This window comes from Copadichromis virginalis, linkage group LG17 (assembly GCF_057382275.1).
Source record: "Copadichromis virginalis isolate Kocher_CV1m ecotype Utaka linkage group LG17, C_Virginalis_male_GT1.1, whole genome shotgun sequence".
Classification (NCBI taxonomy): Eukaryota; Metazoa; Chordata; class Actinopteri; order Cichliformes; family Cichlidae; genus Copadichromis; species Copadichromis virginalis.
The window spans coordinates 31,748,751-31,775,859 of record NC_140634.1 but is presented as its reverse complement, the minus strand read 5'-3'; the positions used below and the strand labels follow the sequence as shown (position 1 = coordinate 31,775,859).

Below are 27,109 nucleotides of genomic sequence, written 5' to 3'. Positions count from 1 at the left end.
GGGGGGTTGCTGTAACCGTAGCCTGCTCCGGGGCTGCTAGATGCTCTATGATGGATGGAGAGTGACAGATCGGGGTTAGCCGCCAGGGGAGTGCATTTTTCTTCCAGCGCACGGTCCTACCCAAGGAGAAAGCGAAGAAGGAAAGATACTGGACGCAAAGGAGGAAAGGAAGAGATACAGAGAGAGAAGAGACCGATTTCTACCCCTCCTCTTTCCTTCTCTCTCTCTTCTCTACTCCCGTGCATCACAGCCTGGTGGGCTTTACCCGGACTGCACCGCATTGACGCTGCTGCTGCTGCCGACCCAACCCAATGAATTAACATCATTCACATACTCGCAGAGGATCTGGGTTTTCGCACAGCTAGAAACTGGATGCTGTGCTGATTTGTGCGTGCATATGCAACAATTCCCTCTCTCTGGATCCGGACACTGACTCGCTGTCCTGCTAATGCCAAGACTTTGAAAACGAGGAGGAGGGGGCGTTTTGGAGATTATTGCAGCTGCAGTGCAAATAGTGCAGAAGAAGACAGTGGGATACTTTCAAGTTTGCAGAGCGAATGTAACCCTGTGCTATTTATTGTACGGTTTCCAACATGGGTGTTGACTAAAAAGAAGATTATCCCCCGAGCTCCATAGAGGTGTGATGATCATGCACTCGTGAAGATTTAAACTGCGCTCAGTAATTTCCTGGATCATGCAGATTCTGCCGCCTAGGACGTTATTCGTGTTACTGGCCCATATACATGTATTGCTATCTTTGAGAAATAATGGAGGAGTTCGGATTAAAGATGAGAGCAACAGCAGCGCGTACTCTGGCAAGACTTTCCAGGGGTCTCTCCGGGAGAGTCATCAAAACAAAGCCCGGGACCGTGCGCTCTTGCCCGAGTACGCCACAGGTGCGTCTTCGGCAGAGCTGCAGGCACAGCGGGCAATTATCAGAGGGACCCTTAACTCCACTCACCCCTGGAAGAGGGTAATTGCAGAAGAAATTCGGCGAAATGGACACAGCAAACGCGACTACAATAGGACTCTGACACCCGTGGAGGATCCCAACGCCGTCTCACATTGGGACTCGACGCGCCACCATAATAGGAGGATAAAGTTGAATGGCGGGTTTAGTAGTACGGGGACGCCAGCAGGTGGACACTACAATGCGGCTAAGCCATCTTCAATGGGTTGGGGAGACGGAGGAGGGGGACCCGAGGAGGGCGAGAGGCACAAGAGAGGCACAAAAGATGAACAGAAGAAAGCGTGGAAGAGGGGGAGAAACCGGTTGAACAAAAGCTCTGTAGTTTTGGCTCAACCTCACGCGTCACCGTGGGAACCCATGCCCAAACCGGTGGCCCTCACCTCCACCGAACTGCCCTTTGACCTCTTCACCAGGAGGAGTGAGTTTTTCACTTTCCGAGAGGAGAACCCCTGGGACGCCACGCCGATCACCCCTCCCAGCTCGCAGGATTTCGAGAACGAGATCAAGAACCCCTTTTACCCAGTGACGAGTGAGACTTACGGCGCTTACGCGATCACGTGCGTCTCCGGGGTCATTTTCCTGGTGGGCATAGCGGGAAACATTGCCATCCTGTGCATCGTGTGCCAGAACTACTACATGAAGAGTATCTCCAACTCTCTGCTGGCAAATTTAGCTGTGTGGGATTTTGTGCTCATCTTCTTCTGCCTGCCCATGGTGGTGTTCCACGAACTGACGAAGTCATGGCTGCTGGGAGAATTTGCCTGCAAAGTGGTGCCCTATGTGGAGGTAATTCTGCCCAGCTTTCATTTGTGTCTTTTTTCTGCTTTAGATTTCTCACATGCGTAGGTGAAATGTTTTGAATTGATCACTTCAGTGATATCAGATGATGAAGGGGCTCAGTCAATGTCATTTAGGTGTCATGCTCTTCGTTGCCTGCCTATATAGAGATTTAATTTAAGAGTTTGGTTTCACTTTCAAAGCACTGACAGACCTGAAAGTACACACAGTCACAGGATGACACCTCACCCAATAACAAGGCAATCTGTTTGGCACTTGTGCACCTGCTGCAACTGGACAGGAATCTCACTTAGCCCTGGAGGCATCAAACACACAAACAAGCACAGATACGCACCAACATGTTTGACAGCCACTCGCTATCTGCCATTTACTTTGGCTCATAAACCGCTGCTTTCATCATACATACACCTGAGGAAGGCATTGCACACGCACATATACTCAGTCAGCCTCTTTCCTTGCCTTTTTTGTACCCTCCCCTTCCCATGCACCAGCATTCATAAGCAGTAGTAGTATGCTGATACCTTTCCTTTGTGTTTTTACTGCAATTACACCAGTGTCAGATTCACCCACAAGCGCAATGTCTTTTGTGTAAAACAGGGGATTCCAGCTCAGGCACAGTTTAAGCTTGCTTTGAATGGCTGTTGGCATGACCCGCCTCAAGTGAACATGAAGGGGGGAGGTTACATATGTGTTTAAAGATGCTTGATTTGAAGACGGAGAAATTGTGGGCAACCCGTCTGAGTCATGACTATGTAAGAATTATTTTGTTTGCAGCCAAAGGTAGAAAGAAAGATAAGAGTAAATGTCAGATTGTGTAACCGGGCAAGAAGCCAGAGTCAGTGATCAGAATTTAACTTCAACTCCTCCCTCCAGATGCTACAGAGCCTGCAAACAGGAAGAGCTGTTATCTAATAATATCTTACCAGCCATACAGCAAAAACCTGTTGAGATGTTAAAGATACCTATGCCTGATGTATAATCTACACTAAGGTTTGGTTGAAAGGCCATCTGTTCAGGCCATTGAAACGGTGTCCCTTTATGTCTAAATTTGGTTTAAAAGTGAAGGTCACTCTTTTTCAACAACTCTACAAACTCCTCACATAATTGGCAGATTTAAACCTAGACCTAGTCCCCTTTGCTTCCTAAACTTTCACTTTTAAACAAAAAATAAGCCCTAAGAAGATAAATTTTCACCTTTTACATTTAAACCAAATGTATAGATAGAGGGGTCGCCTTTTTAAAGTGGTCAGATTTAGCCCAGGAAGATATGTTCATGGGCTTGTGGTGCATGTCGGGTATTGGTATTGGTGAATCTTATATTAGCTTTCTGAAGAGTTTCCGTTGCTTTCATGAAGTTTCCATGCAACTGTAATTAAGGGTGTTGAGACAGAGCTGAAGGCCAATTTCTAGGGCAATGCTCGAGTGTACAATGGGCTTCTAAATCAAAGACCAGTCGGTGCTTTTTCTTCATTTTAGCTCAATTGTCAGCTTATGGTCACATATGCTCACTGGCTATTATTTGTTCAGTGAAGTTATAAAGGTAAAGGTCCACTCACACTTTCCTAGAGTCTGACTGATGGAATTTTTAAAGCTGATACCGATATTTGGTGATTTAAAAAATCCGATATTTTGATATATCAGCTGGTATTTTGTTTTTTTATATTCAGACACACAAACATAAGCAGATTTTTTAAAGTCCTTTATAAGATAATATGATAATGGAGTTTAAAAAAACCTGTGAGTCTGCAGAGTGCTCCTTGGTGGAAAAATTTGTAATTTCAACACTCAAAACATAATACCATATTGTAAATACTATTATATTTTTTTTTTTATTTACTGTGCTAAGTGCCTTCTTTTTACTTTATATTTTATACTTTTACTACGTTTACTATGGTTATTATGTTACTGTGCTGCTTCTTGTTTTATTGCTGCTGGCCTCTGTGAACTACCAAACAAATTTCGTTGTATAACTACAATGACAATAAAGTTCTTTATCTTTATCTTATCTCATCTATAATAATAAATGCCGATACCAATATATATCAGCAAAAGGCTAATATAGGCTGATGTATCGGTCAGGCTCTGCACTTTACTAGGCCTACATTTTTTGCAGAAGCTGCAAAAAAACGATCAATAATAAGTAGAGATTATATTTAGCATTGCATACTTACTCTTTAGTGTATAATAACATCCTCATATTTAATATCAGTCCACTGTGCACCGTGTTGCAAACACCTTGTGACTGCATATGTCTTAATTATTGGGGGATCAAAGAGAAACAGGCCCCCTACCTGTGTTATTGCATATGAGCTTCCCAGGGACCACGGGATAATATTTAATAACCTGACTAACACATATCCACCGCACAGACCAAATGGTTATTTTTAATACAGAATATGTTGTTGTGAAGTAGCTGTACACACCTGTCTCCATGTCTTAATTGCTTCATTTCAAGATGTGTTTTAATATACATATGTATCAGGACATGTGCACAGGGCGCTGTCTGTGTTCCGTGTGTGTATTTGTGCATGCATGTATCAAACAGGCTGTGAGTAATGCAGCCCAGGGCTCAATCTTTCCCTGTGGAACATTCAGCGAAACACACACACTCACCCTATGGAGTGACTTCTTTCTTCACTTAACCCAAATTGAGTCACAGGGGATATTATTATTTGAAATAAGGACACAGTCTCAGTCACACTTAGCCTGCATAAATACACAACACAGACAGACACAGAACCCCATTCAGGTATGTATTCAAATCAGGAGATTCTATAGATAATGCATGAGTGTCTGTGCAAAGAGAGGAGCCTCCCGTGGAGCTGCTTTAAGTAAATCTTGTTTTATTGAGTGCTTAGTCGAGTGTGGAATTTCTAAACCTCAAAGAGAAAGCAATTTTGGTGTGAGATGTGAGCAAACACGGAGGGAAATACTGCACAAAATAAAAATGTGAGCCAGTCTGCCAGCCCACATCATTTCAGATACAGTGCCTGTTCACACCGCACACTGCCCCTCTTGGCAGTAAGGGGACAGAGCCCCAAAAAAAGGCAAAACTAATGGACAATAATTGGGTCTTTGCACCTGGCAGTTTATTAGAATAAGACCTGAAACTAGAGTAAAATAACAAATAAATGGAGCAGTAAGCATTGTATAAGCCAGAAGGAAAAAGAAGTCATTTGTCAAGGTTGATTTAAAGCTATGCTTTTGTAAAAGAGTGATTTTGTGTTACTTTTTAGCATTAGGCACATGGTTTGATGGACAAAATTCAACCAAAATGCAAAATCCTACTAACTGGATCTCACACAAAATTTGTACACTTATATTTAAGCAGTCATGCAAGTATTGTACAACTGAACCCATATGCAACAGCCTAATGACTTCTCCCATTAGTAGACAGATAGATGATTGGTAATCATCATCATGGGATATACATCTCCCTAAAGATGCATTGTAATTAGTGTGATACTGGCAATCTCAATACTAGTGTAGCCATATAGCATCTGCTTAGAGCCATTAGAACCTGAACTGATTATATTTGCTATGTACAACTTGTGCTTTTATTTACTATATACATTTCTAAGTGTTTTTATGTGAGAACTTTGAGTGTGACAACAGTAACAGGACTTTAGCTCATAAAAAAAAGAATCGTTTATGATCCGTCTGTTTATTGCCTGTCTCTACTGCCGTTCATCCAACCTGTTTTCAGTCTTTCATATTTTGACCAAAACTGATTCTCTGACTATCATGAATTTCCTAACTTTTGGGATACATTAAGTATGTTCTAGCTTATCTAATTCATTGAAAGTTCCTTCTTTCTAACTCTAAGCAGAGTATATAAAAATCTATAAGGCCAATATCATCCTTCAGTTTAGGCTTAGTTTAGTTTGTGCCTTGTGTATTTGGCCTTGTTGGTATTTTCTGTAGTCGGGGCTTCAACAGGCAGACATAGACCGTTGAAGAGGCTGGAGGAAAAGAGAGTGCAAGAGAAAGCTTGAGTATGAGGAGAGAGTGAACAGGGCTGCACGGACCCACCGAGGGCCACAATGCACAGTGTCGAAATTGGCGATAATGGCAGGACATACATCAGCTTGACATATACACACTCACCGTGCACAGACTGAGCCGCAGACCCTCAGGAAACTGAATTAGAATTTGGTCTGCTCTTTATGTCTGCTGTATGAAGTACAGTAGTGGAATATAGGAAGGAATATAAAGTCAGTTGCAATTATGATTTTCTTTCTAAAGAAAGAATCCAAAATGATAGCCTTGCTAATGAAATCAAAAATATTTATCTTCATTTACCATACCGTTATGTTTCGATCTTTAGAGGTCTACCAGAGGTCATGAAATAGGAATGTCTTACTATTTACAGTTATATGTGTCCAAGCCTATGTCGGTTTAAAATCTAGGTAACCATCTAGCCTGTAGACACACACACACACACACACATTCACAAAGTCAGTAGGGTGTGGTGTTTCGCCATATGGGTGGAATGGCCTTCTCCCTACTGATCACTGCCTGCGGCTGTTCTCCCCCCTCTCCTCTTCGCATCAGCTATCTGTGATTAGAAACAAGCCTTGGGACATGCACACTCACATACACTTAGAGACAGAATGAATATTACATTAATATAAACTGAAATGCAGATGTACACTTACAACGCGTAGACACTGACAAACACAAATTAAGTACACAAACACAAACTAGATCTCGCGCCCTTTGCATTCTCAGCCTGTCAGGCATGCGAGTAATTGTTAATTGGAGTATACGTATTTGAATTATTCAGAGTATGTGATTAGAAGCTCTTCATTATGCATAATGGTGAGTCCATTCAGCCAGCTCTTTGTCCATGGATGAGTAGATTTGGTGTTTTGTATGTTCAGACAAGTTCAAATAACAGCATGAAGCAAAGATCGGGGTTGCCGTTGGACGCAGTTGCCTAAATTGGTAATTACTCATGTAAATGAAATATTCATTGGGTGATTATCATTATGAATTATGTGGAGTGAAAACAAGCAGCATATCAGCTTTACATCAACATAGAATAGGTCAGCACAAAATCAGGCTTCATAGAAGAGAATAGAACATGAAAGCTGTTCTGTTTTGTATTGCTTTCAGTGTAACACTTCCAGGCAGGAATCAATGACCTGGAACAGGACTTTTCCAGTCGCCACTGTAGAATGAGAGCATTCTTTTTTTTCTTTTTTTTTTTGCGTCCAGGGTAAATCTGCCACACGTCAGGATATAATTCAATGAAAGAGAAATTTATTGTCTGGAAGAAACAGACAGAAAAAAAAAAGAAAGCAATGACATAGATCACTGTTGCTCTTAATGTAATTAAAAAAAATACAAAGCAGCCCATTAAGTACTCATTCCCGTTCTTTGTGCATGTGTAATGCACAATGTAGTGTATTGCACATACACACTTTTTATATATTTGTTTCCGAAGCTTTTGAACACGTGTTCTTTCATCACAAGAGCAAAATCGTGTAAGCCACAACTACTGAGCAACGTCATCCACAGACGACAGCTTTGGAAACATAAATGGACCACATGTTTTTTTGTTGTTGTTGTTTTAATAAACCATTGGAAGTATGTTTTTTTATTCTGTTTTTAAAGATTACTTTATTGAAACTGAGATTACCAGTACCAGTCATACAGTCTGTAGGAAATGGCAGTAGAGGGCATTGGAGGATGGGCTGCTGTCCTCCTTAATGCAGGGCCTTTTACATCAAATTAATGCCTTATTTTTCCACGCTAATGTGCTATTATTCAAAACATGTCTCTGCAACAACCTGAAATGCCATTGCAATATTCAGTGATAATTGGCAAAATGAACTGCTCCTTCTCCACCACTCTATTTTACATAAGAGTGAGATACACAGCATAGTGTATTGGAAAAAACATAACGTGCTAATTGCTCGCTACTTTTAAAAGGATGACTTAAACACAGTACGAAATAATTATCTTTGTTAATATTTCCTCTTTTTTTCTAAATGAAGAAGTGACTAGTTACTTGTCTTTTTCAGCACAGTTAGCTTGTTTTAACATCAACTCTATAGCAGAACACCACTGAGTAGCAGCTTGAGAGCTCCAGCAGAGCCTTACTGCCTCAGCTGACTACGGCAGCCTGCAGCACCCAATGTGCCGCTGAACTCCATTTACCCAAGATGGATTTCAACATGAATAGTGGACTCCTGCAGCATTCTCAGTGCTGAATATCATGGATGATATTTGAATTTCTGTTGATATAACTTCTACCCTTAATAAAGAATAAGTAGACGTCCAGCCTTTAGTTGCACTATATGGACAGAAGTGCTGGAACATCTGCAAGTTAAATCTACAGTAGCTACTCTGTTGAAACCCATACCGTAAAGTTTTCAGTGCACACTTTTATCATTCTTGATGAATCCTGATGATTTATTGTCGTCACCCCACCGGGCAGCTGGGGAGTGGCGTGACAGCACGGCCACACTGGTCCTGACAGACTAGACAGTCATTAGAACAGCTTTGTAAATAATCTACTAATATGTAGTGTGTTGAATCCTATCAAAGACAAAAGAACTCATAAAACCAATATTTTGTTTTTGCTATTATATTTATTGCATTTCCTCCTCCAAACTGTGTTACCCCTTTGGTTTGAGAGGCTAGCAACACATTACCTGGTAACAGTAGCGTCACCGGCCTCTGCCTGTGTGTTTACAATGATTTTGTCAAGTTAGGGCTAGTTAGGTTTTTTCCTATAATTCAGTTCAGTTCAGTTTTATTTGTATATCGCCAGATCACAACAACAGTCAAGGCACTATAGTCCAAAGACGTGCATATTAGATGAAGTGATGATTCTACATTAGCATTACATTAGTGTGCCTGAATGATTGTCTGTCTCTTTTTATGTGCCCCGTGATAGGGTACACCCAACGCAAGTTACCAGTCTGTCTGCCAAAGTCAGCTGGGATAGCTTTCAGTCACCTATAACTTAAGAAAATGGATGGACTCACGGAAGATAACAGAAAACAAGCAATAGATATTTAACAGCAGAAGCTGTTTTTGTTTTGCTAGCATGAGCAGGTCCACAAGGTTGGATTTTGTCTGCTATTACCCTCCATATACATCAACCATATAGAAAGATAATTTCAAAAATTCAGCATAAACATGGGCATGAGGACCTGCCTTCTAACCCTGATCTATCCACTGTCTCTGTTGCTCATGCAGCCCACCTGATGGATGGTTGCTGTCATTGGCAGGGTTTCTCTGGTTAGAGTTATGGTCTTCTGGAGCCTGCACTGGGTCACACACTCCTGTAAGAGAAAAGCAATGCAGGTGGAATAACCCTTTGGCTCATTACTACCAGACTGGTTGTCTATGTGTGTGGTTGTGTTTGCGCATTGTTGTGTTTCGACATTAGCCCATTCATCACTTGATAACACCCATTACCCTCTGACAGTGGCTGTAGTCACAGTATGGCCCCAAATGCTCCACCAGTCCTTGTTAAGAGCCAATTAATAACTTGAGCCTTTGTACCACCAGCTCACAAGACCTTTAATCAGCAACTTAATGGGCCGTTATTAAAAAACAGCACCAGGGGAAAATGTCTTTCTCACCTGCTGTGCAGATGGACTGCCAGAATTTTAAAAACACGTGTTTTAGATGAAAGGCCTTTTCATGGCTTTGTTTTTTTTTTTTCTGAGCTCTTGAAGTCCAAGGTTGAGAAGCAATTCATCATGTAAAGTGGAAAAACTGCATTGACCTCTTTTGCAAATTGTCTAGATTAGATTAGATTAGATAGAACTTTATTAATCCCTCGGGTGGGTTCCTCTGGGAAATTCGATAAAATTAGGTCTATCATCAGGTGGTAACAGGTGGTTTTAATATTATTTGATATTTGGTATTATTTGGTAGTTAGGGGTTCCAATCACAGAACTAAAGGGAATCATAAAGTCAATTTTTGTTTCTATTATTAAATACAGTTGTGGTCAGAAGTCTACATACTCCCATCATGTGCATTAAAATGCTAATTTGGGGCTTTTAATAATTTCTTTGAACTGCTCTTTTCCAGGGTGAAGATGGTTCAGCATGCATCTTTAATGACTTACACAATAAGAACAGAATGTATAAGTTTGAATTTATTTTGGATTTTCTCTTGGATTTTTCTCTAATCCGCACAGGGCAAAAGTATACAGATGTGTGGTTCATTCTCCTGGGAATACCCAACTCTGTGCAAGTTTTCTAGCTGATATGAACTTGAAGAATTTGGAAGTAGTCGTCCTTTATCATTCCATCCACTTTGTGCAATGTACCAGTACCACTGGCAGCAAAACAGCGCTACCACCACCGTGCTTAACAATTTGTACAGTGTTTTGAGGACTGAATGCCTCATCTTTACTCCTCCAAACAAACCTTTTCTCATTGTGACCAAACAGCTTATTGTTCTCAATTGACTGTAAAGCTTTTCTCCAGACAGCATTTGGCTTGTTTGTTTGAGCAGCTGCAAATTTTTGTCGAGCTTGAAGGTGTCAGTTTTGGAGTAGGGGCTTCTTTCTTGCTTGGCACCCTCTTAGTCCATGACCATGTACAACTCACTTCACTATGGACAGTGACGCTGGTGTTCCAGCAGTTTCCAGGTTATGGTTCCTGGGTTGTTCCTGATTATCCTAAATTTTGTCTCATTTGAGGTCGACGGTTTGTGCAAAGTGGTTAAACATCTGTAACTTGTACTTGCTTACAATTGTTTGAACTATAATCTTGGAATCTCCAATTATTTATAAATGTATCTAAGAAACTTTTTCAACTTGTGATTTGTCCTTCTTAGATCTTTATTGAGTTCCTCTGCTTGACTGATACTCGGTATCGGAAAGAAAAGAAAAAAAATAACTATGATTCTAAAAATCTCAAGCTATTCCTTTAGAAAGAGACAGGAGGTATAAAATCAACAGGAGTGTACATATATTATTTATTTGGGTTTTTTTTTATTTCAGAGCATTACTGTTGCAGGATTTCTGTCCCTGAAGCTAACAGACCTGTTGTCTTGCCTGCAGGTAAACTGAACATGACAAGGTCAATGCTGCTGGTTGGGATAAATGCCACATTAACATTGTTAATCATTCTGAGGATGTCGTGGGTTATTTCTTTCTTTCTGTCACTCAGTGAGTTAGACTCACTGACGTGTTTCTCTGCTATTGTTCAGCTCTCATTCTCTCTCTTTCCCTTTCATTCTCTGACTCCCTCTTTACTTTCCATTCCTCTTCTGCCTCTGTTTCTCATTCTCTCATTTGCATTTCCCCCTTCCACAAACACACTGACAGCTTCACCCCCCTAAACCCTCCACCCCCACCCGCCCTGACTGTTGGACTCTCTCTCTCTCTCATCCGGTACAAAGCTATGCTTGTTCATCTTGCCCTTGCTCTCCGCCCTGACATGCTGATCAAAGCTTGGTTGCCTTTAAAACCAATTTCAGGCCTGTTGTTCTATTTATGAAATATTCAGCATTTGCAACTACCTGTTCTTGTGTACGCGATGGATATTTGTGTCTGTCAGAAGTGGGTCAGACACAGAGACTAATATGATGTTTCACAATAATAAAGGTAGAAAAAAATGGAGAAAAACACTGGTTTAAACAGCAGTTTGGTGGACTCAAAGCCAGAGGTGTGCGCCTGAGATGACCAATTAGGAATATACCATCTCACAGACTTCTGAAACTGAGCATTTAGATGAGTCTGAAGTCTGAACCTTTGGCCTCTGGCTATGTTTAATATGGGCATCCACCACTGTAACCAGTATATGACAGAAAGAAAAAAGAAAAATAATCTATACAACATATTCAAATGTTAAATAGTGGATTTAAATGCAATCAGCTATTATTTGAGTGCAAAAACACCTTTTTGTTCTACAGGGTGGGCCACTTATATTTGGATACACCGTAATAACATGGGAATGGTTGGTGATATCAAAGTCCTGTTTGTGGCACATTAGTATATGTGAGGGGGCAAATTCCTCAAGATGGGTGGTGACCATGGTGGCCATTTAGAAGTCGGCCATCTTGGAATACAACTTTTGTTTTTTCAATAGGAAGATGGCCATGTGACACTTCAAACTTATTGGTAATGTCACAAGAAAAACAATAGTGTGCTTGGTTTCAACGTAACTTTATTCTTTCATGGGTTATTTACAAGTTTCTATTGGTTCACAGCCATTGACATGTCAAAGTGGTTAACACGTGAGGAGCGAATCGAAATTGTGTTGATATCTGGTGAACGCAGTAACCGGGTAATTTTAGCAGATTTCAATGCAAGACGCCCTACGAGACCACCCATCTCCCATGCTACTGTTAGCAAACTGCTTGCTAAGTTTCGTGAAACTGGTTCAGTGTTGGATTTGCCAAAATGTGGATGCAAGAAAACTATCACTAATGAAGAAACATCAGTGGCTGTCCTAGCTTCATTCAGCAAGAGCCCACAGCGTAGCACTCACCACATGTCACTGGAGAGTGGCATTAGTTGAACATCCCTTCGGCGGATATTAGCTACTCACAAATGGCACCCTTACAAACTCCAGCTACTGCAGCATCTCAACGAGGATGACCCAGATCGGCCCACAGAATTTGCAGAATGGGCAAAACAAAAATTGGAACAGGACCCTCAGTTCACGCAGAAGATTTTGTTCAGAGATGAGGCAAACTTTTATGTGAATGGTGAAGTTAACAAACAAAACCACCGCTATTGGGCTGACACTAACCCACAATGGATGGATCCCTCCAAGACTGTTGGAACAACAAAAGTGATGGTTTGGTGTGGTATATGGGGTACAACGATAGTGGGTCCATTCTCCATCAATGGAAACCTCAAGGCCACTGGATATTTGAAATTGCTTCCTGATGATGTGTTTCCCTCTTTATGCACTGAAGCTGGTACGTTCCCTGAGTTTTTCCAGCAAGATGGTGCACCACCACATTATGGGTGCCAGGTCCGAGCATTCCTAGATGAACAGTTTCCTGGAAAGTGGATTGGTCGTCATGGGCCAGTTGAATGGCCCCCATGGTCTCCCGATCTGACCCCCTTAGACTTTTATCTTTGGGGTCATCTGAAGGCAATTGTCTATGGTGTGAAGAGGTGAGTTGTACAGCACCTGAAACTACAGATACTGGATGCCTATGCTGGCATTTCTCCTGCGGTGTTGCTATCAGTGTGTGAAGAGTGGGAGAAGAGGGTTGCATTGACAATCCAACACAATGGGCAGCACATTGAACACATGTTATAAGTGGTCAGAAACTTGTAAATAACCCATGAAAGAATAAAGTTACGTTGAAACCAAGCACACCATTGTTTTTCTTGTCACATTACCAATAAGTTTGAAGTGTCACATGGCCCTCTTCCTATTGAAAAAACAAAAGTTGTATCCAAGATGGCCAACTTCTAAATGGCCATCATGGTCACCACCCATCTTGAGGAGTTTGCCCCCTCACATATACTAATGTGCTACAAACAGGACTTTGATATCACCAACCATTCCCATTTTATTACGGTGTATCCATATAAATGGCCCACCCTGTACATCAAACATCGTGTTTTATGCCTAACATGCATCCCTGCATAGTATGTACACTCAAGAGTGCAGTAGGGCAATAGCAGAATGCAATTTCAGTAAGTGGCATCCACAGTGACGCATGAATCAAACGAGCAGAGTCGCTCTGTGCCTGTACTGCAGCAACATTTGAAGGGTGTGCTTTTTTTTTTTTTTTTGCATTTTGTTCATGCTGTAGATGAACAGCATGGGGCTGTCAAATCCTGCTTAAATTTCACTGCTATAACAGCTCCAGACTGACGCTCATCTCTATTACAAGAAGCAGACAGTTGTGCTGTATAAAAACTTGCAGGACTAAGTGTAAGATGACATCTGCCAAGTGTGCTCAAAATTTGACAAACCAAACCAACTAATGGATTAATCGGTTCAGAGTTTGACAAGAAATCATACACAAGATGCTCTAAAAGGAACACGTCTTTCACTACATCCTAAATACACTCAGAAACAAACCAGTGGCAGTTGCAATATTTTGGCACAACAAGTAATAAAACCCCCAGCTCCCAAATGCAGTCACATTCATCACAGCTACTGTTCAGAAAGCATACACCTCCCTCATGGTTATGACCCTTTATGAGCCTGCTTAGACCTCCATGTGTATCAGGGTCAGCGTGTGTGCGTGTTCCTGTTTGAACATCTATATCTATCCAGGAAATATGTGTTTAGAACATTAAAGTCAGCTCAAAGGGGCCATCTGGGAAGCTGGCTGTTATAATTAAATTGGATATGAAGGGGCAGGAGTGGAAGCAGTGTTGTATGAGGAAGGACAGAGGGTCAGGGGATGTTAAGGCTGCACATGCTCCAGCTGCAGAGGACCATTTTGCAGGGTCCACACTGTGCCAAAACGATGGCTAATCCAACAGATGCTTTCAGGTGTTGGCGAAATTTGACAATTCTCATATCTAAAAGGCAGACGTAGTGCCAAATAATTAGCTGTTGTGTGCAGATTTTGAATGAGAAATGAACAGGAAAGCATAATATTTTTGGAAGTTTGCTAATTAGATTGTTATTAAACACTAGGTGTAAAGATTCTTTTGAACGAGTGACTCCAGCAACAACAGCTTTTTTCGAAATCCTCCCTTGATATGTAGGTGTGGTGTCTAACTGTCTGCTTTCAGTTCACACACACACACGCATCAAGGGATACTACAGTGTTAATCACAGCTTAGAGCCTTCCACTGTGCCTCTGCTGCCCCACTGCATGTAATTGTGCCACTGTCAGGTGTACCTAACAGCCGGTACCATTACACTTTGTCCTGCTGTCTTTCTATTGGTGGCGGCTGATTTTTCAGCTGGTGAAAGTTGATGTGTTTGTGTGCGATGCAGAGAAACACATTTGTTTACTCTACACGAAGCAGCCCTTCTTCAAGATTCTGAAATATAATTTCTCCATTTAAGATAATTTAGTATCTTTTCTTTGTTATGCTCCATAGCCTGGCAGCCGTGAGTATAACTTTGCAGAGTGTCACAGGCGAATCAGAATTGAAAACAGATAAGCCCATCCGCCTGTTGAAATGACTTTAGATAATCACTTGTGTAAGGCCAGTGTTAGCACAAGCTCTTTTATCCTAATTTCCCCCTCATGCATTCTGTGCTGATGCACAATTTCAAGATATGAGCAACGCTCTTGAGGCAATGCATTTTAGTCAGCTAAGGCCTCTGGATATACGCAGTGTTACGTGTCATGTTAATTTCTGAATAATGTTTAAAGGGCTTCTCTTTGTCTGTTTGCTCAGGTGGCCTCCCTGGGTGTGACCACCTTCACCCTGTGTGCTCTGTGCATCGACCGCTTCCGTGCAGCCACCAATGTCCAGATGTACTACGAGATGATAGAGAACTGCACATCTACTACTGCCAAGCTAGCCGTCATCTGGATCGGCGCCCTCCTCTTGGCACTCCCGGAACTCCTCATTCGACAGCTTGTGGCAGAGGACACGGGAATCCCAGATGAGCCCCCTGTGGAACGCTGCATTATCAGGATATCCACTTCACTGCCTGACATGCTCTATGTGCTGGGCCTGACGTACGAGGGTGCTCGGCTGTGGTGGTGCTTTGGCTGCTACTTTTGTCTCCCCACTCTCTTTACAATCGGGTGCTCATTAGTGACGGCGCGCAAGATTCGGCATGCAGAACAGGCCAGCGTGCGCAGCAACAAGAAGCAGATCCGGTTAGAGAGCCAGATGAACTGCACAGTCGTCGCGTTGGCGATCGTCTACGGCGCGTGCGTGGTGCCTGAGAACATCTGCAACATAGTTTCTGCCTACATGGCGGCCGGAGTTCCTGAGCATACCATGTCCGTGCTCCATCTCCTCTCCCAGCTGCTGCTCTTTTGTCGGGCCGCCGTGACGCCGGCACTGCTGCTCCTCTTGTGTCGTCCGCTAGGCAGGGCATTCCTGGACTGCTGCTGTTGCTGCTGCTGCTGTAACCACGCCCCCTCCTCAGCCACAGCGAGTGACGACAATGAACACGAGTGCACTACTGAGCTGGAGCTGTCGCCGTTCAGCACCATCCGCAGGGAGCTGAGTAACTACACACCTGCTGGGTCCAACTGCTAGACTGACATTACCATCAGGGAAGGTGATGTCACTAGCCTGATATCTGCCTGTGGCTAGTGTTTCTCAAGACTCGGCTAGGAGAGATTTGCCTTACCTAGTCCACTTACATCTCTAAATGGGTGCATGAAGGAAGTTGGGTGCTCTAAATATGTTCATCCTGTTATTCAAGATCATCAACTTTACAATATTTGTATAACTGTTTTTCCAGGACATTTAAGAAAAGGCAAAGTTGTCTTTCCACTCTTGCCATGGGGTGCTTCTAAAATTTGGTCAGTACTTATTTTTAGCAGTCCTGCCTGAAACCTTTAAGACTTACTCACTTCCCTTTTGTAGGCCTTGTTTAGCTAAATGTTTTGGGACAGTTGTAATGACCTCCTAACCAGTTGAGGCCTGGTTCTTCACAAGTTAAAGAAATAATCTAATTTGGAGTATTTACACTGTAAATACGTCACAACAAGTAGGGTCTTTCAGTTGTTTGTGATAACCAATGTGGATTTGGCAACCACGAAACAAAAACACGTCCAAGAAAATAATCAATGCTAATCACCTCCCAAATATGTCATAAGATAAGATACGATAAGATAACCTTTATTAGTCCCACACGTGGGAAATTTGTTTTGTCACAGCAGGAAGTGGACAGTGCAAAAGTTATGAGGCAAAAATTAGAATACAATAAGAATAAATACAGTACACAACTGTACAGTCATAGTTGAAATTATAGAGAATTAGCTAATTACTCATGAAGTGCACCTTGTATAGTAACTCAGACACAACATCTAAGCAGTATCACCTAAACATGTAGGCTCACACTGCCCATAAGAAGTACAGCTAAGTTTACAACCTACATCAGGTGTCAGTTTATGCTTCGTGTAATGGTGCACATATGGGAACAAGGCTTATGATAATTAAACTAGGAAAGGCCATCTCAGCAGTAATGGTAGTTTGCGAAAGGAAAACACAGGGAGGAGGTTTCACTGGAGAATCCAAATGTACACAGCCACACTTACATTGTATATTGAAAAATATCCGCTTGACTCGAGCGAAGCTGGGCTGGTCTCAGAGTACAACAAACACGGACGTGTGGGAGTGGACTAATTGAAATCAAATTAGCGTTGCATGAAGTGGAATGGGATTGAATGAAACAATGCAGACTGAATTGAATACGAATAGACCGGAAATTAATGGAACGTAACACCGTGAAATGTAACTGAAAGGGACGGACTCGGCACGAAGTGGACTGAGATAGAAGTATCTGCACTACACTGTTGTATGATGTTACGCCTTACACGTTGGGCTGTATATATACTGTACACTTTCTTTGGTGCTCTTATGATGAATGCGCTGTAAACAACAGATCCATAGGTTCGACTTAGAATCACAAGAAATTTAGCTGCATACTTTGTTTCAGGTCAAGAAGACGGATTACAGTTACCTGGGACTCTTGAATAATGTAAAAGATGAACAAAATCAACAAAGAGTATCACCGAGCTGCTACATTCAGTTACTACCTTTATTCAGAGTGACACAACTAAGAATATAGTGGCACTTTCTTTTACAGTGTAGCCCTTACTGGTGTTTACAGATGAATCAAAATATTAGTTACTTAACACTGTACAGTTCGGTAGATACAATAAATAACTAGTGCACACATTTTATCATTGTTGTTTTATAACACATAACTAATTATGTAAGATATTAAAAAAGGCAATAATTTTCTGTCAATAATTCAATACTTAAACCATATAACACCATATTATTTAAAAAAAAAAATAAGTGAAACATTGTAAATACTAGGGAACTGTTGTTGAAGCAAGTATACATTTGCACCAACAACTACAAAGGTCATAGTAAATACAAAGCAGCTCTTATTTTTGTTATTTATCCATCCATCCATCTTCATCCGCTTTATCCAGGGCCGGGTCGCGGGGGCAGCAGCCTAAGCAGAGAAGCCCAGACCTCCCTCTCCCCAGCCATCTCCTCCAGCTTATCCGGGGGAACACCAAGGAGTTCCCAGGCCAGCCGAGAAATATAATCTCTCCAGCGTGTCCTGGGTCTGCCCCGGGGCCTTTTGTTATTTATTTACAGGTTATTTATTTACTATTTCTGAACTGTAAAACAAAGTGCTACTATTAACCCTATGGCAGGACCAGGACCACTGGCTAAACCCCCTACCCTGACTGGTAATTGTCCAGTCATACTTCTGCATCTGTAAATAGACACATTTTGAGCTTTGGCAACAGATAAAAGATGGGTGTAGCTACTGTAGTATCACCTGTTGGTTTCTGAATGTTTCTGCCATCGTTACCTTGGTTGCAAAAATCCAGATGTGACAAAGAGGGCAGAAGGCTCACTGGGCTAATTACTTGTGATTGGCAGCTCATTAGCTAATGGTTGTTCAGTTTCATACCACAGATAACCCCCCATTTTTAAACATAGTATGACCAAGATAAAGAAAAATATAGGGTTAATTTTTCACTCAGTATCACTCAGAATGAGTGACTGAGCCCATAAATTCAACAGGAAAGTGTTACAGAGGTCAAGGCACACAGCTCTTTTCCCCCACACTTTTGTAGGACTGTAAATTTGCTTTTTTGTTTTCACAGATTTATCCCTCTGATGGCCTTCAGACAGGGTTTCAGCCATTTACGTATTAGCTTAATTGTTCTGATATGAAAGCTACGTCCATGTTTTATACTATTTATAGTCATGCTCATTATTTAAATGCACTTAAGATAATAAAAAAAAGATTTATTTGCCTGCAGTGTGTGTTTTTGGGTTTAGTCTTTTAGCAAGAGCAAGATCAGCTAATAGTTAGGACAGCAGTTTTTCATTAAAATGATCAGGAAGGAAGCTGAAGACAGCATTTTCAACCAATTAGTGCTACTTACAATAACATCTTAGTTAAGCTAGCTGAGCTAGCTAGCTGCACCAGTTTTAATCTGCTAATTACAGTAGCAGTTGTAAATGGTGAGCCCTGTTACCGTTTCTAACTTGTGATCCATTTGGTGTGACATTTTGTCACACTGGCTACCGTTTAGCAGTAGTATACAACGAAAGATTGTAAAGAGACATATTTGAACCCAAACCATAAAATTTTCCTGAATTAGGGATGTTTGTGGCTAATTGACAGGTTGCTAAAACATATTATTAATATCTTTTTAGTGAACAACGACAATTATATTAATAAAATGATGCACTTTGAGTGGAAGCTGTAAAGGAGGAAAGGGGAAAGTAAATAAATGACAGCCATGCTAACCTGCGCTGTCCTGCAACACTGCAAAAAGGTGCGGGGAGATAGTTGTATGTAAACCTTGTCAGAATAAACTGAAACTATAATCAAGCAACTGAAGCCAGATGTATCCATATGGAAGAAACCAAGTCTACTACTGCTAGCGCTGCTAAGGTTAGCCAAACTCAGCAAAGTAATCTGAGTGTGCATGCTGCACAGCTTAGGAACATTCAAAACATGATTTGATTAACTAGGAACGTCATTTTTATATATGATTTCTAAAACACACAAATTTTTTGTTTTTGGCTCACGTTCAACTTCATGTGCTCAGTTTAAATGTTTTTAAACATTAGTTGAATAGTCTAATAGGTAGCAAGTCAGTCACTAGAAATATCCCTATCCCAAACCTCCATCCATCCATCCATCCATCTTCATCCGCTTTGTCCGGGGCCGGGTCTCCGGGGCAGCAGCCTAAGCAAAGAGGCCCAGACCTCCCTCTCCCCAGCCACCTCCTCCAGCTTGTCCAGGGGAATACCAAGGCGTTCCCAGGCCAGCCGAGAGATATAATCTCTCCAGCGTGTCCTGGGTCTGCCCCGGGGCCTCTTCCCGGTGGGACATGCCTGGAACACCTCACCCAGGAGGCGCCCAGGGGGCATCCTTGTCAAATGCCCGAACCACCTCAGCTGGCTCCTTTCGATGTGGAGCAGCAGCTGCTCTACTCTGAGCCCCTCCCGGATGGCCGAACTTCTCACCCTATCTCTAAGGGAGAGGCCAGCCACCCTTCGGAGGAAGCTCATTTCTGCCGCTTGTATCCGCGATCTCGTTCTTTCGGTCACTACCCACAGCTCGTGGCCATAGGTGAGGGTAGGGACGTAGATCGACCGGTAAATTGAGAGCTTCGCTTTTACACTCAGCTCCCTCTTCACCACGACGGACCGGTGCAGCGTCCGCATTACTGCAGCTGCAGCCCCAATCCGTCTGTCGATCTCCGGCTCCCTTCTCCCATCACTCGCGAACAAGACCCCGAGATACTTGATCTCCTCCACTTGGGGCAGGAACTCATCCCCAACCCGGAGTGGGCACTCCACCCTTTTCCGGCTGAGAACCATGGCCTCAGATTTGGAGGTGCTGATCCTCATTCCCGCTATCCCAAACCTAAACTAACATATATACAAGACACAAACCACAGTGTCCTGGATGGCTTGTAATGTGTTTTTATAGTTCAGACACACAGTGACATTTGCTCTCTGCCACTTTGTACAATCTCAGAGACGCCAGCAACTTTGACAAATAGTTAGTATTTATTGCCAGTAGAAGGTGAAAGCTTGGTAGCAGCTGGTTAAAGAAAATATGAGAAGCATGTTTATCTCTACCTCTGAAATCAAGAACTCAGTAAACATTTTGATGGTAAATGCCAGTATTGTTGCAAATGTAATGGGAACCACCAGTAACGTCACAACCGTAAGGAGGGCGGGGCCTAGCAACCAGTCAAATAAAGTGTCATGACCTCGAATACATTTTGCAGTTTCATTACTTGAGCTTTTAAGGAGAACCAATGAAATGTTTTTCACAGTGTGTAATTTCAAGTGTATTGTACTGTATATCCGTTTTCTTAATCCTACTAATCAGACCTGGGTCAAAACAAGGTTCGAACATCAATCTCATTTATTACTCCTGTCAAATTTATGAATGACTTAATACATAAAACCCTAAATATATCCTATATTATTGAAAGTGTATGCTTTAGAAGTTTAGAAGTTGGAATGGCATCCAGAGGGTGGGAGATGACCAAATAATGTTTGTATCTGTAAAACATCAAAAGTTCCATTTATTTAAATACTGAAAACTAACATTAACCTATGTGACCTGTGTGATGACCCAGGTGTGATGGTCATTGGTATACTGTATATTGCGATGACTTTTTTGCATACGACTGCACTGCCAAACACCTTCTCTTTCTCTCTGTCTGTCTTTTGTGCTCTTGTGGTAGTAGCACTCTATCTCTGGATGTCTCTTTCAGCATGGGGGCCAGTTTACTTTAAGCGCCATCACTACAGGAAGATGAATATTACTAGAAAATTGAAATCAGTTCAGGCCCTTTGTCTGTAATGAACAGTTTATGAGTTCCTAGGGATGCTGCCTGCAAATCAACACCCTACAGCCTGTTTGAGAGTTTTTATTATTACATCACTATTATGTATTGTAGGTCAGTGTGTGACCCTTTTTTACAGCTTTCCACCATCCAGTTTTTCCCTTTCAAATCAATTTAAAAGCACGTTGGAGCATGGTTTGGTATCTCGTTTAATGACTGAAAGTTCCCATTTATCTCCTGCTATCTGATGGCACTTAGATTTAAACTGACTCCTAAACCTGACTCTCTTTTTTCTGCATATTTCTGGAAGTATAGCTCATAAGTGGCTCAGTGTGTAGTGATGTGGTTGAAACTTGATGAAGTAAGTCTTGTAAATCAGTCAGTGAGACGTTTATTCCGAAGTTTGTGAGTATCCTCTTCACTCTGAGCAAAACGTGTCTGTATTTGATACCTGAAAATGTAAGCACACAACCACTTTTGTCTCAAAGTCTAGTCACTCGTTTCTAATAGCTTTTTATATAGCCAAAAAAAACCTGTCCCTTTGTTTATCAAAGAACTTTATCTTGAGAACTATATTAAATTGCTAAATGTACTATTACAGTGGTGTTGATGTATTTTGTTTGTTTTTACAATAGCTGTGAGTGCTGGGAGAGATGTGAAAGCTATAACAAAGCAACAAAGGCTGAAAGGTCCTGTCATTTAATGCGTATAAGATCAAAACACTGAATCCCCATAAAGCAACCTAATACATTCAGGATAAGTAGTATTATAAATTCCCCAGGGGCTTCAAGAGAGCCTTTTTTGACAGCTGAATTAACATTCTGTAATAATGCGTTCCCTTTAAAGTACATATTCTGACTCAGAGTATTAACCAGCCAAAAGAAAAGCTTTTGAGTAAAATAAACTTATTTGCTTCCCTCAAGTTGCTCAGAAAATATACATGCATGATATGAGTTTTCAAAAATAAAGCTCAAATAATAATTTGCTTTTGATTAATTTCTTGAATGTTTCAGTTCCAGTGTACAAAATTTTGTATGTGCAGTTTGACACTGGATGGATGTTTTCACATGCATTTTAAACTTCAGTTTATGCTGTGTACATTCAAGTGGCACACTTTTGTGGCGTTTAGCTTGGAACATATGGTCCAGTGCAGGACTGTCAAACATAAGGCCAGAGTTATCCCAGCAAGGACCACCAGAAGACGTTAGAAAATGTAAGGAGGACATAAATTCTGGTCTCTTAACTGTATTTTCATAAATTTTAGAGCTTGTTGTACTGAATAAGACCTCCCCCACACTCATTCATACTATACCAAAGTAATGAAGGATGAAGATAATTTAATGAAAGAAAATGGGGGGTGGGTCTAAAATAAATATAACATTCTGTTTTATCATTACAGGATAGTTTGGGGTTATGAGCTATGAGAAACTTTTCTTTAATTGTACCCAATAATTTCTTAAAATTTAAGCCCAAAGAATTGTGTTGACAGATTTTTTTCATTAACTGTAGTAGCATTACTTTATTGTGTAGAGGAAACTGTGATGTACGCTCGAAACGTCACCTTATCTTCCTTATCTCCTAAGCCGTAAAATAACTGACACCCCGGTCTGGCATGCAACTTGCCCAGATGACATTATGAAAATCACGGAAGATCTCATGTCCAGCATTTAAGACTTTAAAAGTTCTTCATCGAGTTAGCAAGACCAAAAGTTATTTTTTTTATTATGTTGTAATAAATAGCTGTTTGCAATGTTAAAACGACATTCTTTTTTAAAGGTATACAAAAGTTTGGTTGTTATATCACTGTTAATGACATGAAGAGAAAGAGCTGAACGTGTGCTTAAGCCTCAGAACTTCAAATTTACAAAAGCTTGAGTTGCTGGAGTTTTATACATTTAAAGTAGAAATAGTCTAAAGCTGTAATCATACACACTCATTGCAGTTGTTGCGATAGCTGCAGACACAAAAGATAAATAGTTATTCTATTTTAGCATCAAAAATTGGAAGTTACACATACATCTCTATAGAGCATTGCATTCACAGTCTGATAAAATTCACTTGGACTCACATAGTCATGCATGCAGGTTCATCTCTATCAGATACCTGGATCTATCCTCCTTTGTATCAACAATTTAGGCCAGTGTTGGTGGTGGTGTAGTGAAGTGGGGGATATTTTCTTGCGAGACTTTGGGCCCCTTGCTACAACTCAGCATTGCTGAAACACCACAGCCTACCTGAATATTGCTGTTGGCCATGCCCATCTTCTTGTGGCTGCTTCCAGCAGGATAATATGGCGTGTCACAAAGCTCAAATCATCTCAAACCGGCTTCTTGAACATAACAATGAGTTCAGTGTAACACTTTGGGATGTAGAGGAACAGGGAGTTTGCATTACGTATGTGTGTAGCTGACAAATCTGCATCAACTGCGTGATGCTGTCACATCTATGTTTCCAGCACTTTGTCATTCTATCTTTTGGCTCAGCAGTGGCAGAAGATGGACAATCCCTCGACTTAATCAGCTCTTCTCTTGCAAATGCACTGCCTCACCTCAGAGAGTTTTGGCTTCGGGCATGAATGGGCCCGGAGCCAACAGCTTAAATTGATATGGCAAAGGAGAGCCAAGGTCCTCCACCACCCTAATGTCTGCTTCAGGGAATTCTTGAAGGGGAAAGTCTTTTACCTCAAATGAGCCCACTGTGCCACAGGTGCCTTGGTATTCTGTGTTGCTCTCTATTTATCTGTGGCCTACAACAACTCCTTCTCAGTCAGCCACTCACCTTATTTTTAGCACTGTTTGAAATTTTGCGATGGATGGAGTTGGGCACACAGCTTGAAGTGTAGGAATACACTATTAGGAAATAGGGAAATAATTACTCCAAACTCTCCCGCTACTTGGGGTAACTCACAAACTTTGTGTCCCCATGTTCTGATTTCTGTAAGATCCTCCTACTACTGCTGTACTCTAGCAAAAGCTGTCTTCATTTTTCTTCCTCTTCACATAACAGGGGACCATTTAAAATATTCATCAGTGATGTATCACTGTGCTGCAACACATCCTACACACCCTCTCTCCCTCTCTTCTCTCTGTTGCCTTTTCTTTGTCTGTTGCATCCAAAGTGTTATACAACGCTGACGATAGCAGCCGACGTCCCGGGTCTGTGTTTGCGATAAGAACAGAACTGTTTATGCCTCCTGTAACAGAATTAGCTGTCGTGTTGGAACACACGGCAATGCCAGAAAGCTTCCAGAACCACCAACCAAGACGTCTTTGCTCAGTCCCCAAGAGGACGTGGATCACTCCCACTGTTGTGAGGAGGTGGTCGCTTTCATTTTTGCTCTTTATGTAACGCAGTCTCATGTCAAAACAAAGCTAGGGGCTGGAGAGATGTAGGGAAGGTAGATGTCTTTCAGTTTGCTAAAAACAGCAGGTTGTTGTGACATTGAACAGGAAGAGAGAAAGGAGAACACAACTCACCTATTCAAATCTGATCTAAATAAATCACTCTAACAGAGCTTTGATGGTGCACAGACAAATTATTAAAATGTCTCAAGCAGTTGAAACATTATTTTAAGTAATTAAAATGCATTTAGAAGATCTCATTTGAAGTCCATTATTATGAAATCAGCAGCTCATTTTGCACTTTGAATCAAATCCACTAAATATCTGTCATTTATCTCTCAAGGCAGACAACAAGAAATTAAATGTCTGATAAAAAGCAAGAGGATTTGTTCACTTTGAGATGGCTTTTATGTATTGTCCTCCCACCACTATCTATCTCCTCCCTCATCTCACAGAAGAAGCTCTGCAATGCATGTTCATGCGGGTGTGTGTGTGTCTGTCTACATTACGGGAGGGTTTCTCATCCCAGAAAAGCTGACGGGCGATGTGCCACTCAGCTTGGTAATTTCCCCCCCAAAACAGTTGGCCTCCTGCCAGTGCACTTGCTCAGGCTCAATCAGCCTCAATCAGCAACATACTTTCTAAAGTGTCTGCAGTCCTGGCTGACTGTGAGAGTCACTCTGTCTGTGTGTGTGTTCGATGTGTGTGAATGCCTTTATCTGTCTTTTTGTTGTCTCATTATGTCACTGTCTTCAAATGCTTTTCCCCTTCAGTTTCTTACTGTAGCAAAGCCTTTTCATGATCACACAGAAGGTCTGATCCAGTTTTTACAGACTGTTTTTAATCTCTTTTCAGTTTTTTTTTTAAGTTCTATTTCAGGCTCTAATGGACCCATTCGGGGATTGATTATGCAACACAATGAGGTAAAGAAGTATAGTTACACTGTTTACATTGATAGGACAGTTATGCAACACAGAAATGTTTAATGAATAACTGATTATTTTGTGACTTGGAAAATTTTAGTTATTTTTCTTTTGATTGTTGGTTTGCCTCTCTTTTTTGCAACTAAATATAATACACTGTATCATTTTAACCACGTGGTAAGTCAGCGCATAATGTTTCAGTCTACTGACATCACTTAAGGGTGACATTATAAGTAGGTTTACATTACAGATTTGTAAGGTTTCTACAGTTTTCTTCCAGTAAGGGAAATTCTCAGTTTACCTCTGGCTGTGGCTGACATCAGACATCAGGATCATTTGATATTACTTGTCAATCCATCCACATATACAACATGGTATATAGCTTTATATTATTGCTTCAGATATAGCTAAATCTTCCCTGCAAACAGATAGCAGGAGATCACTTAGTTTGCAATGTTGCAGTAAATGTAAAATTAACTTTAGCTCAGAGAGAAATGCACACTGACAATAGAGTAAGATTGTTACCAGTGTTTGTGATGGGTTGCTTGTATCTAAGTTCATTATTAGTTTTTAGTTTTGGTTTTGTTTCAAAGTAACAACTGTGTTTCTTAAGATGGCAACACTGTAATTTACAGTTGGTGTAAATCAATATATATCTTCATTTATGGAGAAAACACATGGTTTTCAAATGATCTTCTCACCTTGTCTTGGGTTGTAAAAGGTCTTTTCTTTACAGCAGCACATTTCACCAAGATCTCATTTCCTACCAGACTGCCTTGTATTTAGTTTGGTCAGTGTTTAAAGTTCACCTGAATCTTTTAGTGTGTATTCCAGACACACCCCTACATTTTCCTTTTTATTTCCTTTAGTGTAACTGGGCATCAATTAAAAGAAAGAAAAGGAGGTGTGGGAGGGGGGGGGGTGATTTTCAGCCAAGCAATCTAGTCAGAGTAAGGTTGCTTTTCTGGTTGTGCTTTATGAATGGTTGCTATGGCAACCATGGATTCAAGTTACCATCTTTTCTAAATTTCCCCCATTTCCTTTTTTTTTTTCTATCAAGGCAAGATGGTGATGGCAAAACAGGTCTTAAGGAACCAATTTGTGTCATCACAGTAGCTATATTTATCTTTTATATTGTACATGGAAATAATCCAGAAAACACCCCCCCCCCCCAAAAAAAAAAAAAAAAAAAACAGAAGAAAAAAGAATATAACAAGCACAACGATAAATATTAACAAACAGAGGGTTGCAGGACTATTTATACACACTGGGCCCATTAGGGAGTGAGACATAGATGAAGACAATCAACAGTTACGAAAGAGAAAGTAGAATTGGTGTAAGGCATGAAATAAAAGTAACTTTCAATGTAGAAGCTGAAATAAATAAAAGAAAAATACTAAACAGAGTCAAGAAGAATAACACCAGACATCACAGAGGCTAGCAAAAAGACGAGAGAGAGGAACATTGGGAACACTGAGGGAAGTTGCACTGCTAAACATTAAGATACAAACCAACACACTGGATTGCAAAGCTGCTAGAATAACAGAGTGAACAGAGGACAGAAGAATCTAAACTTACACAGAGGAATAACAGGAGAGCCTCAACAGAAGACCAAACCTGAACATAA

The 27,109-nt window shown here is 41.2% G+C and overlaps 1 protein-coding gene across 1 annotated transcript; it reads left to right on the top strand.

Moving 5' to 3' along the window:
• On the top strand, positions 1 to 21,816 carry gpr37b (G protein-coupled receptor 37b). The gene is made up of 2 exons (XM_085436663.1): positions 1 to 1,756; positions 15,079 to 21,816. The coding sequence occupies exons 1-2, from the start codon at positions 695 to 697 to the stop codon at positions 15,895 to 15,897; spliced, it is 1,881 nt and encodes a 626-aa protein (XP_085292789.1). The 5' UTR covers positions 1 to 694; the 3' UTR covers positions 15,898 to 21,816.
• Positions 21,817 to 27,109: the final 5,293 nt, after the last annotated feature.

Coding starts and splice junctions, on each gene's coding strand:
- gpr37b (XM_085436663.1), top strand. CDS start 695: ATGCAGATTCTGCCGCCTAGGACGTTATTCGTGTTACTGGCCCATATA. Junction 1,757..15,078: donor AAGTGGTGCCCTATGTGGAG/GTAATTCTGCCC, acceptor CTGTTTGCTCAG/GTGGCCTCCCTGGGTGTGAC.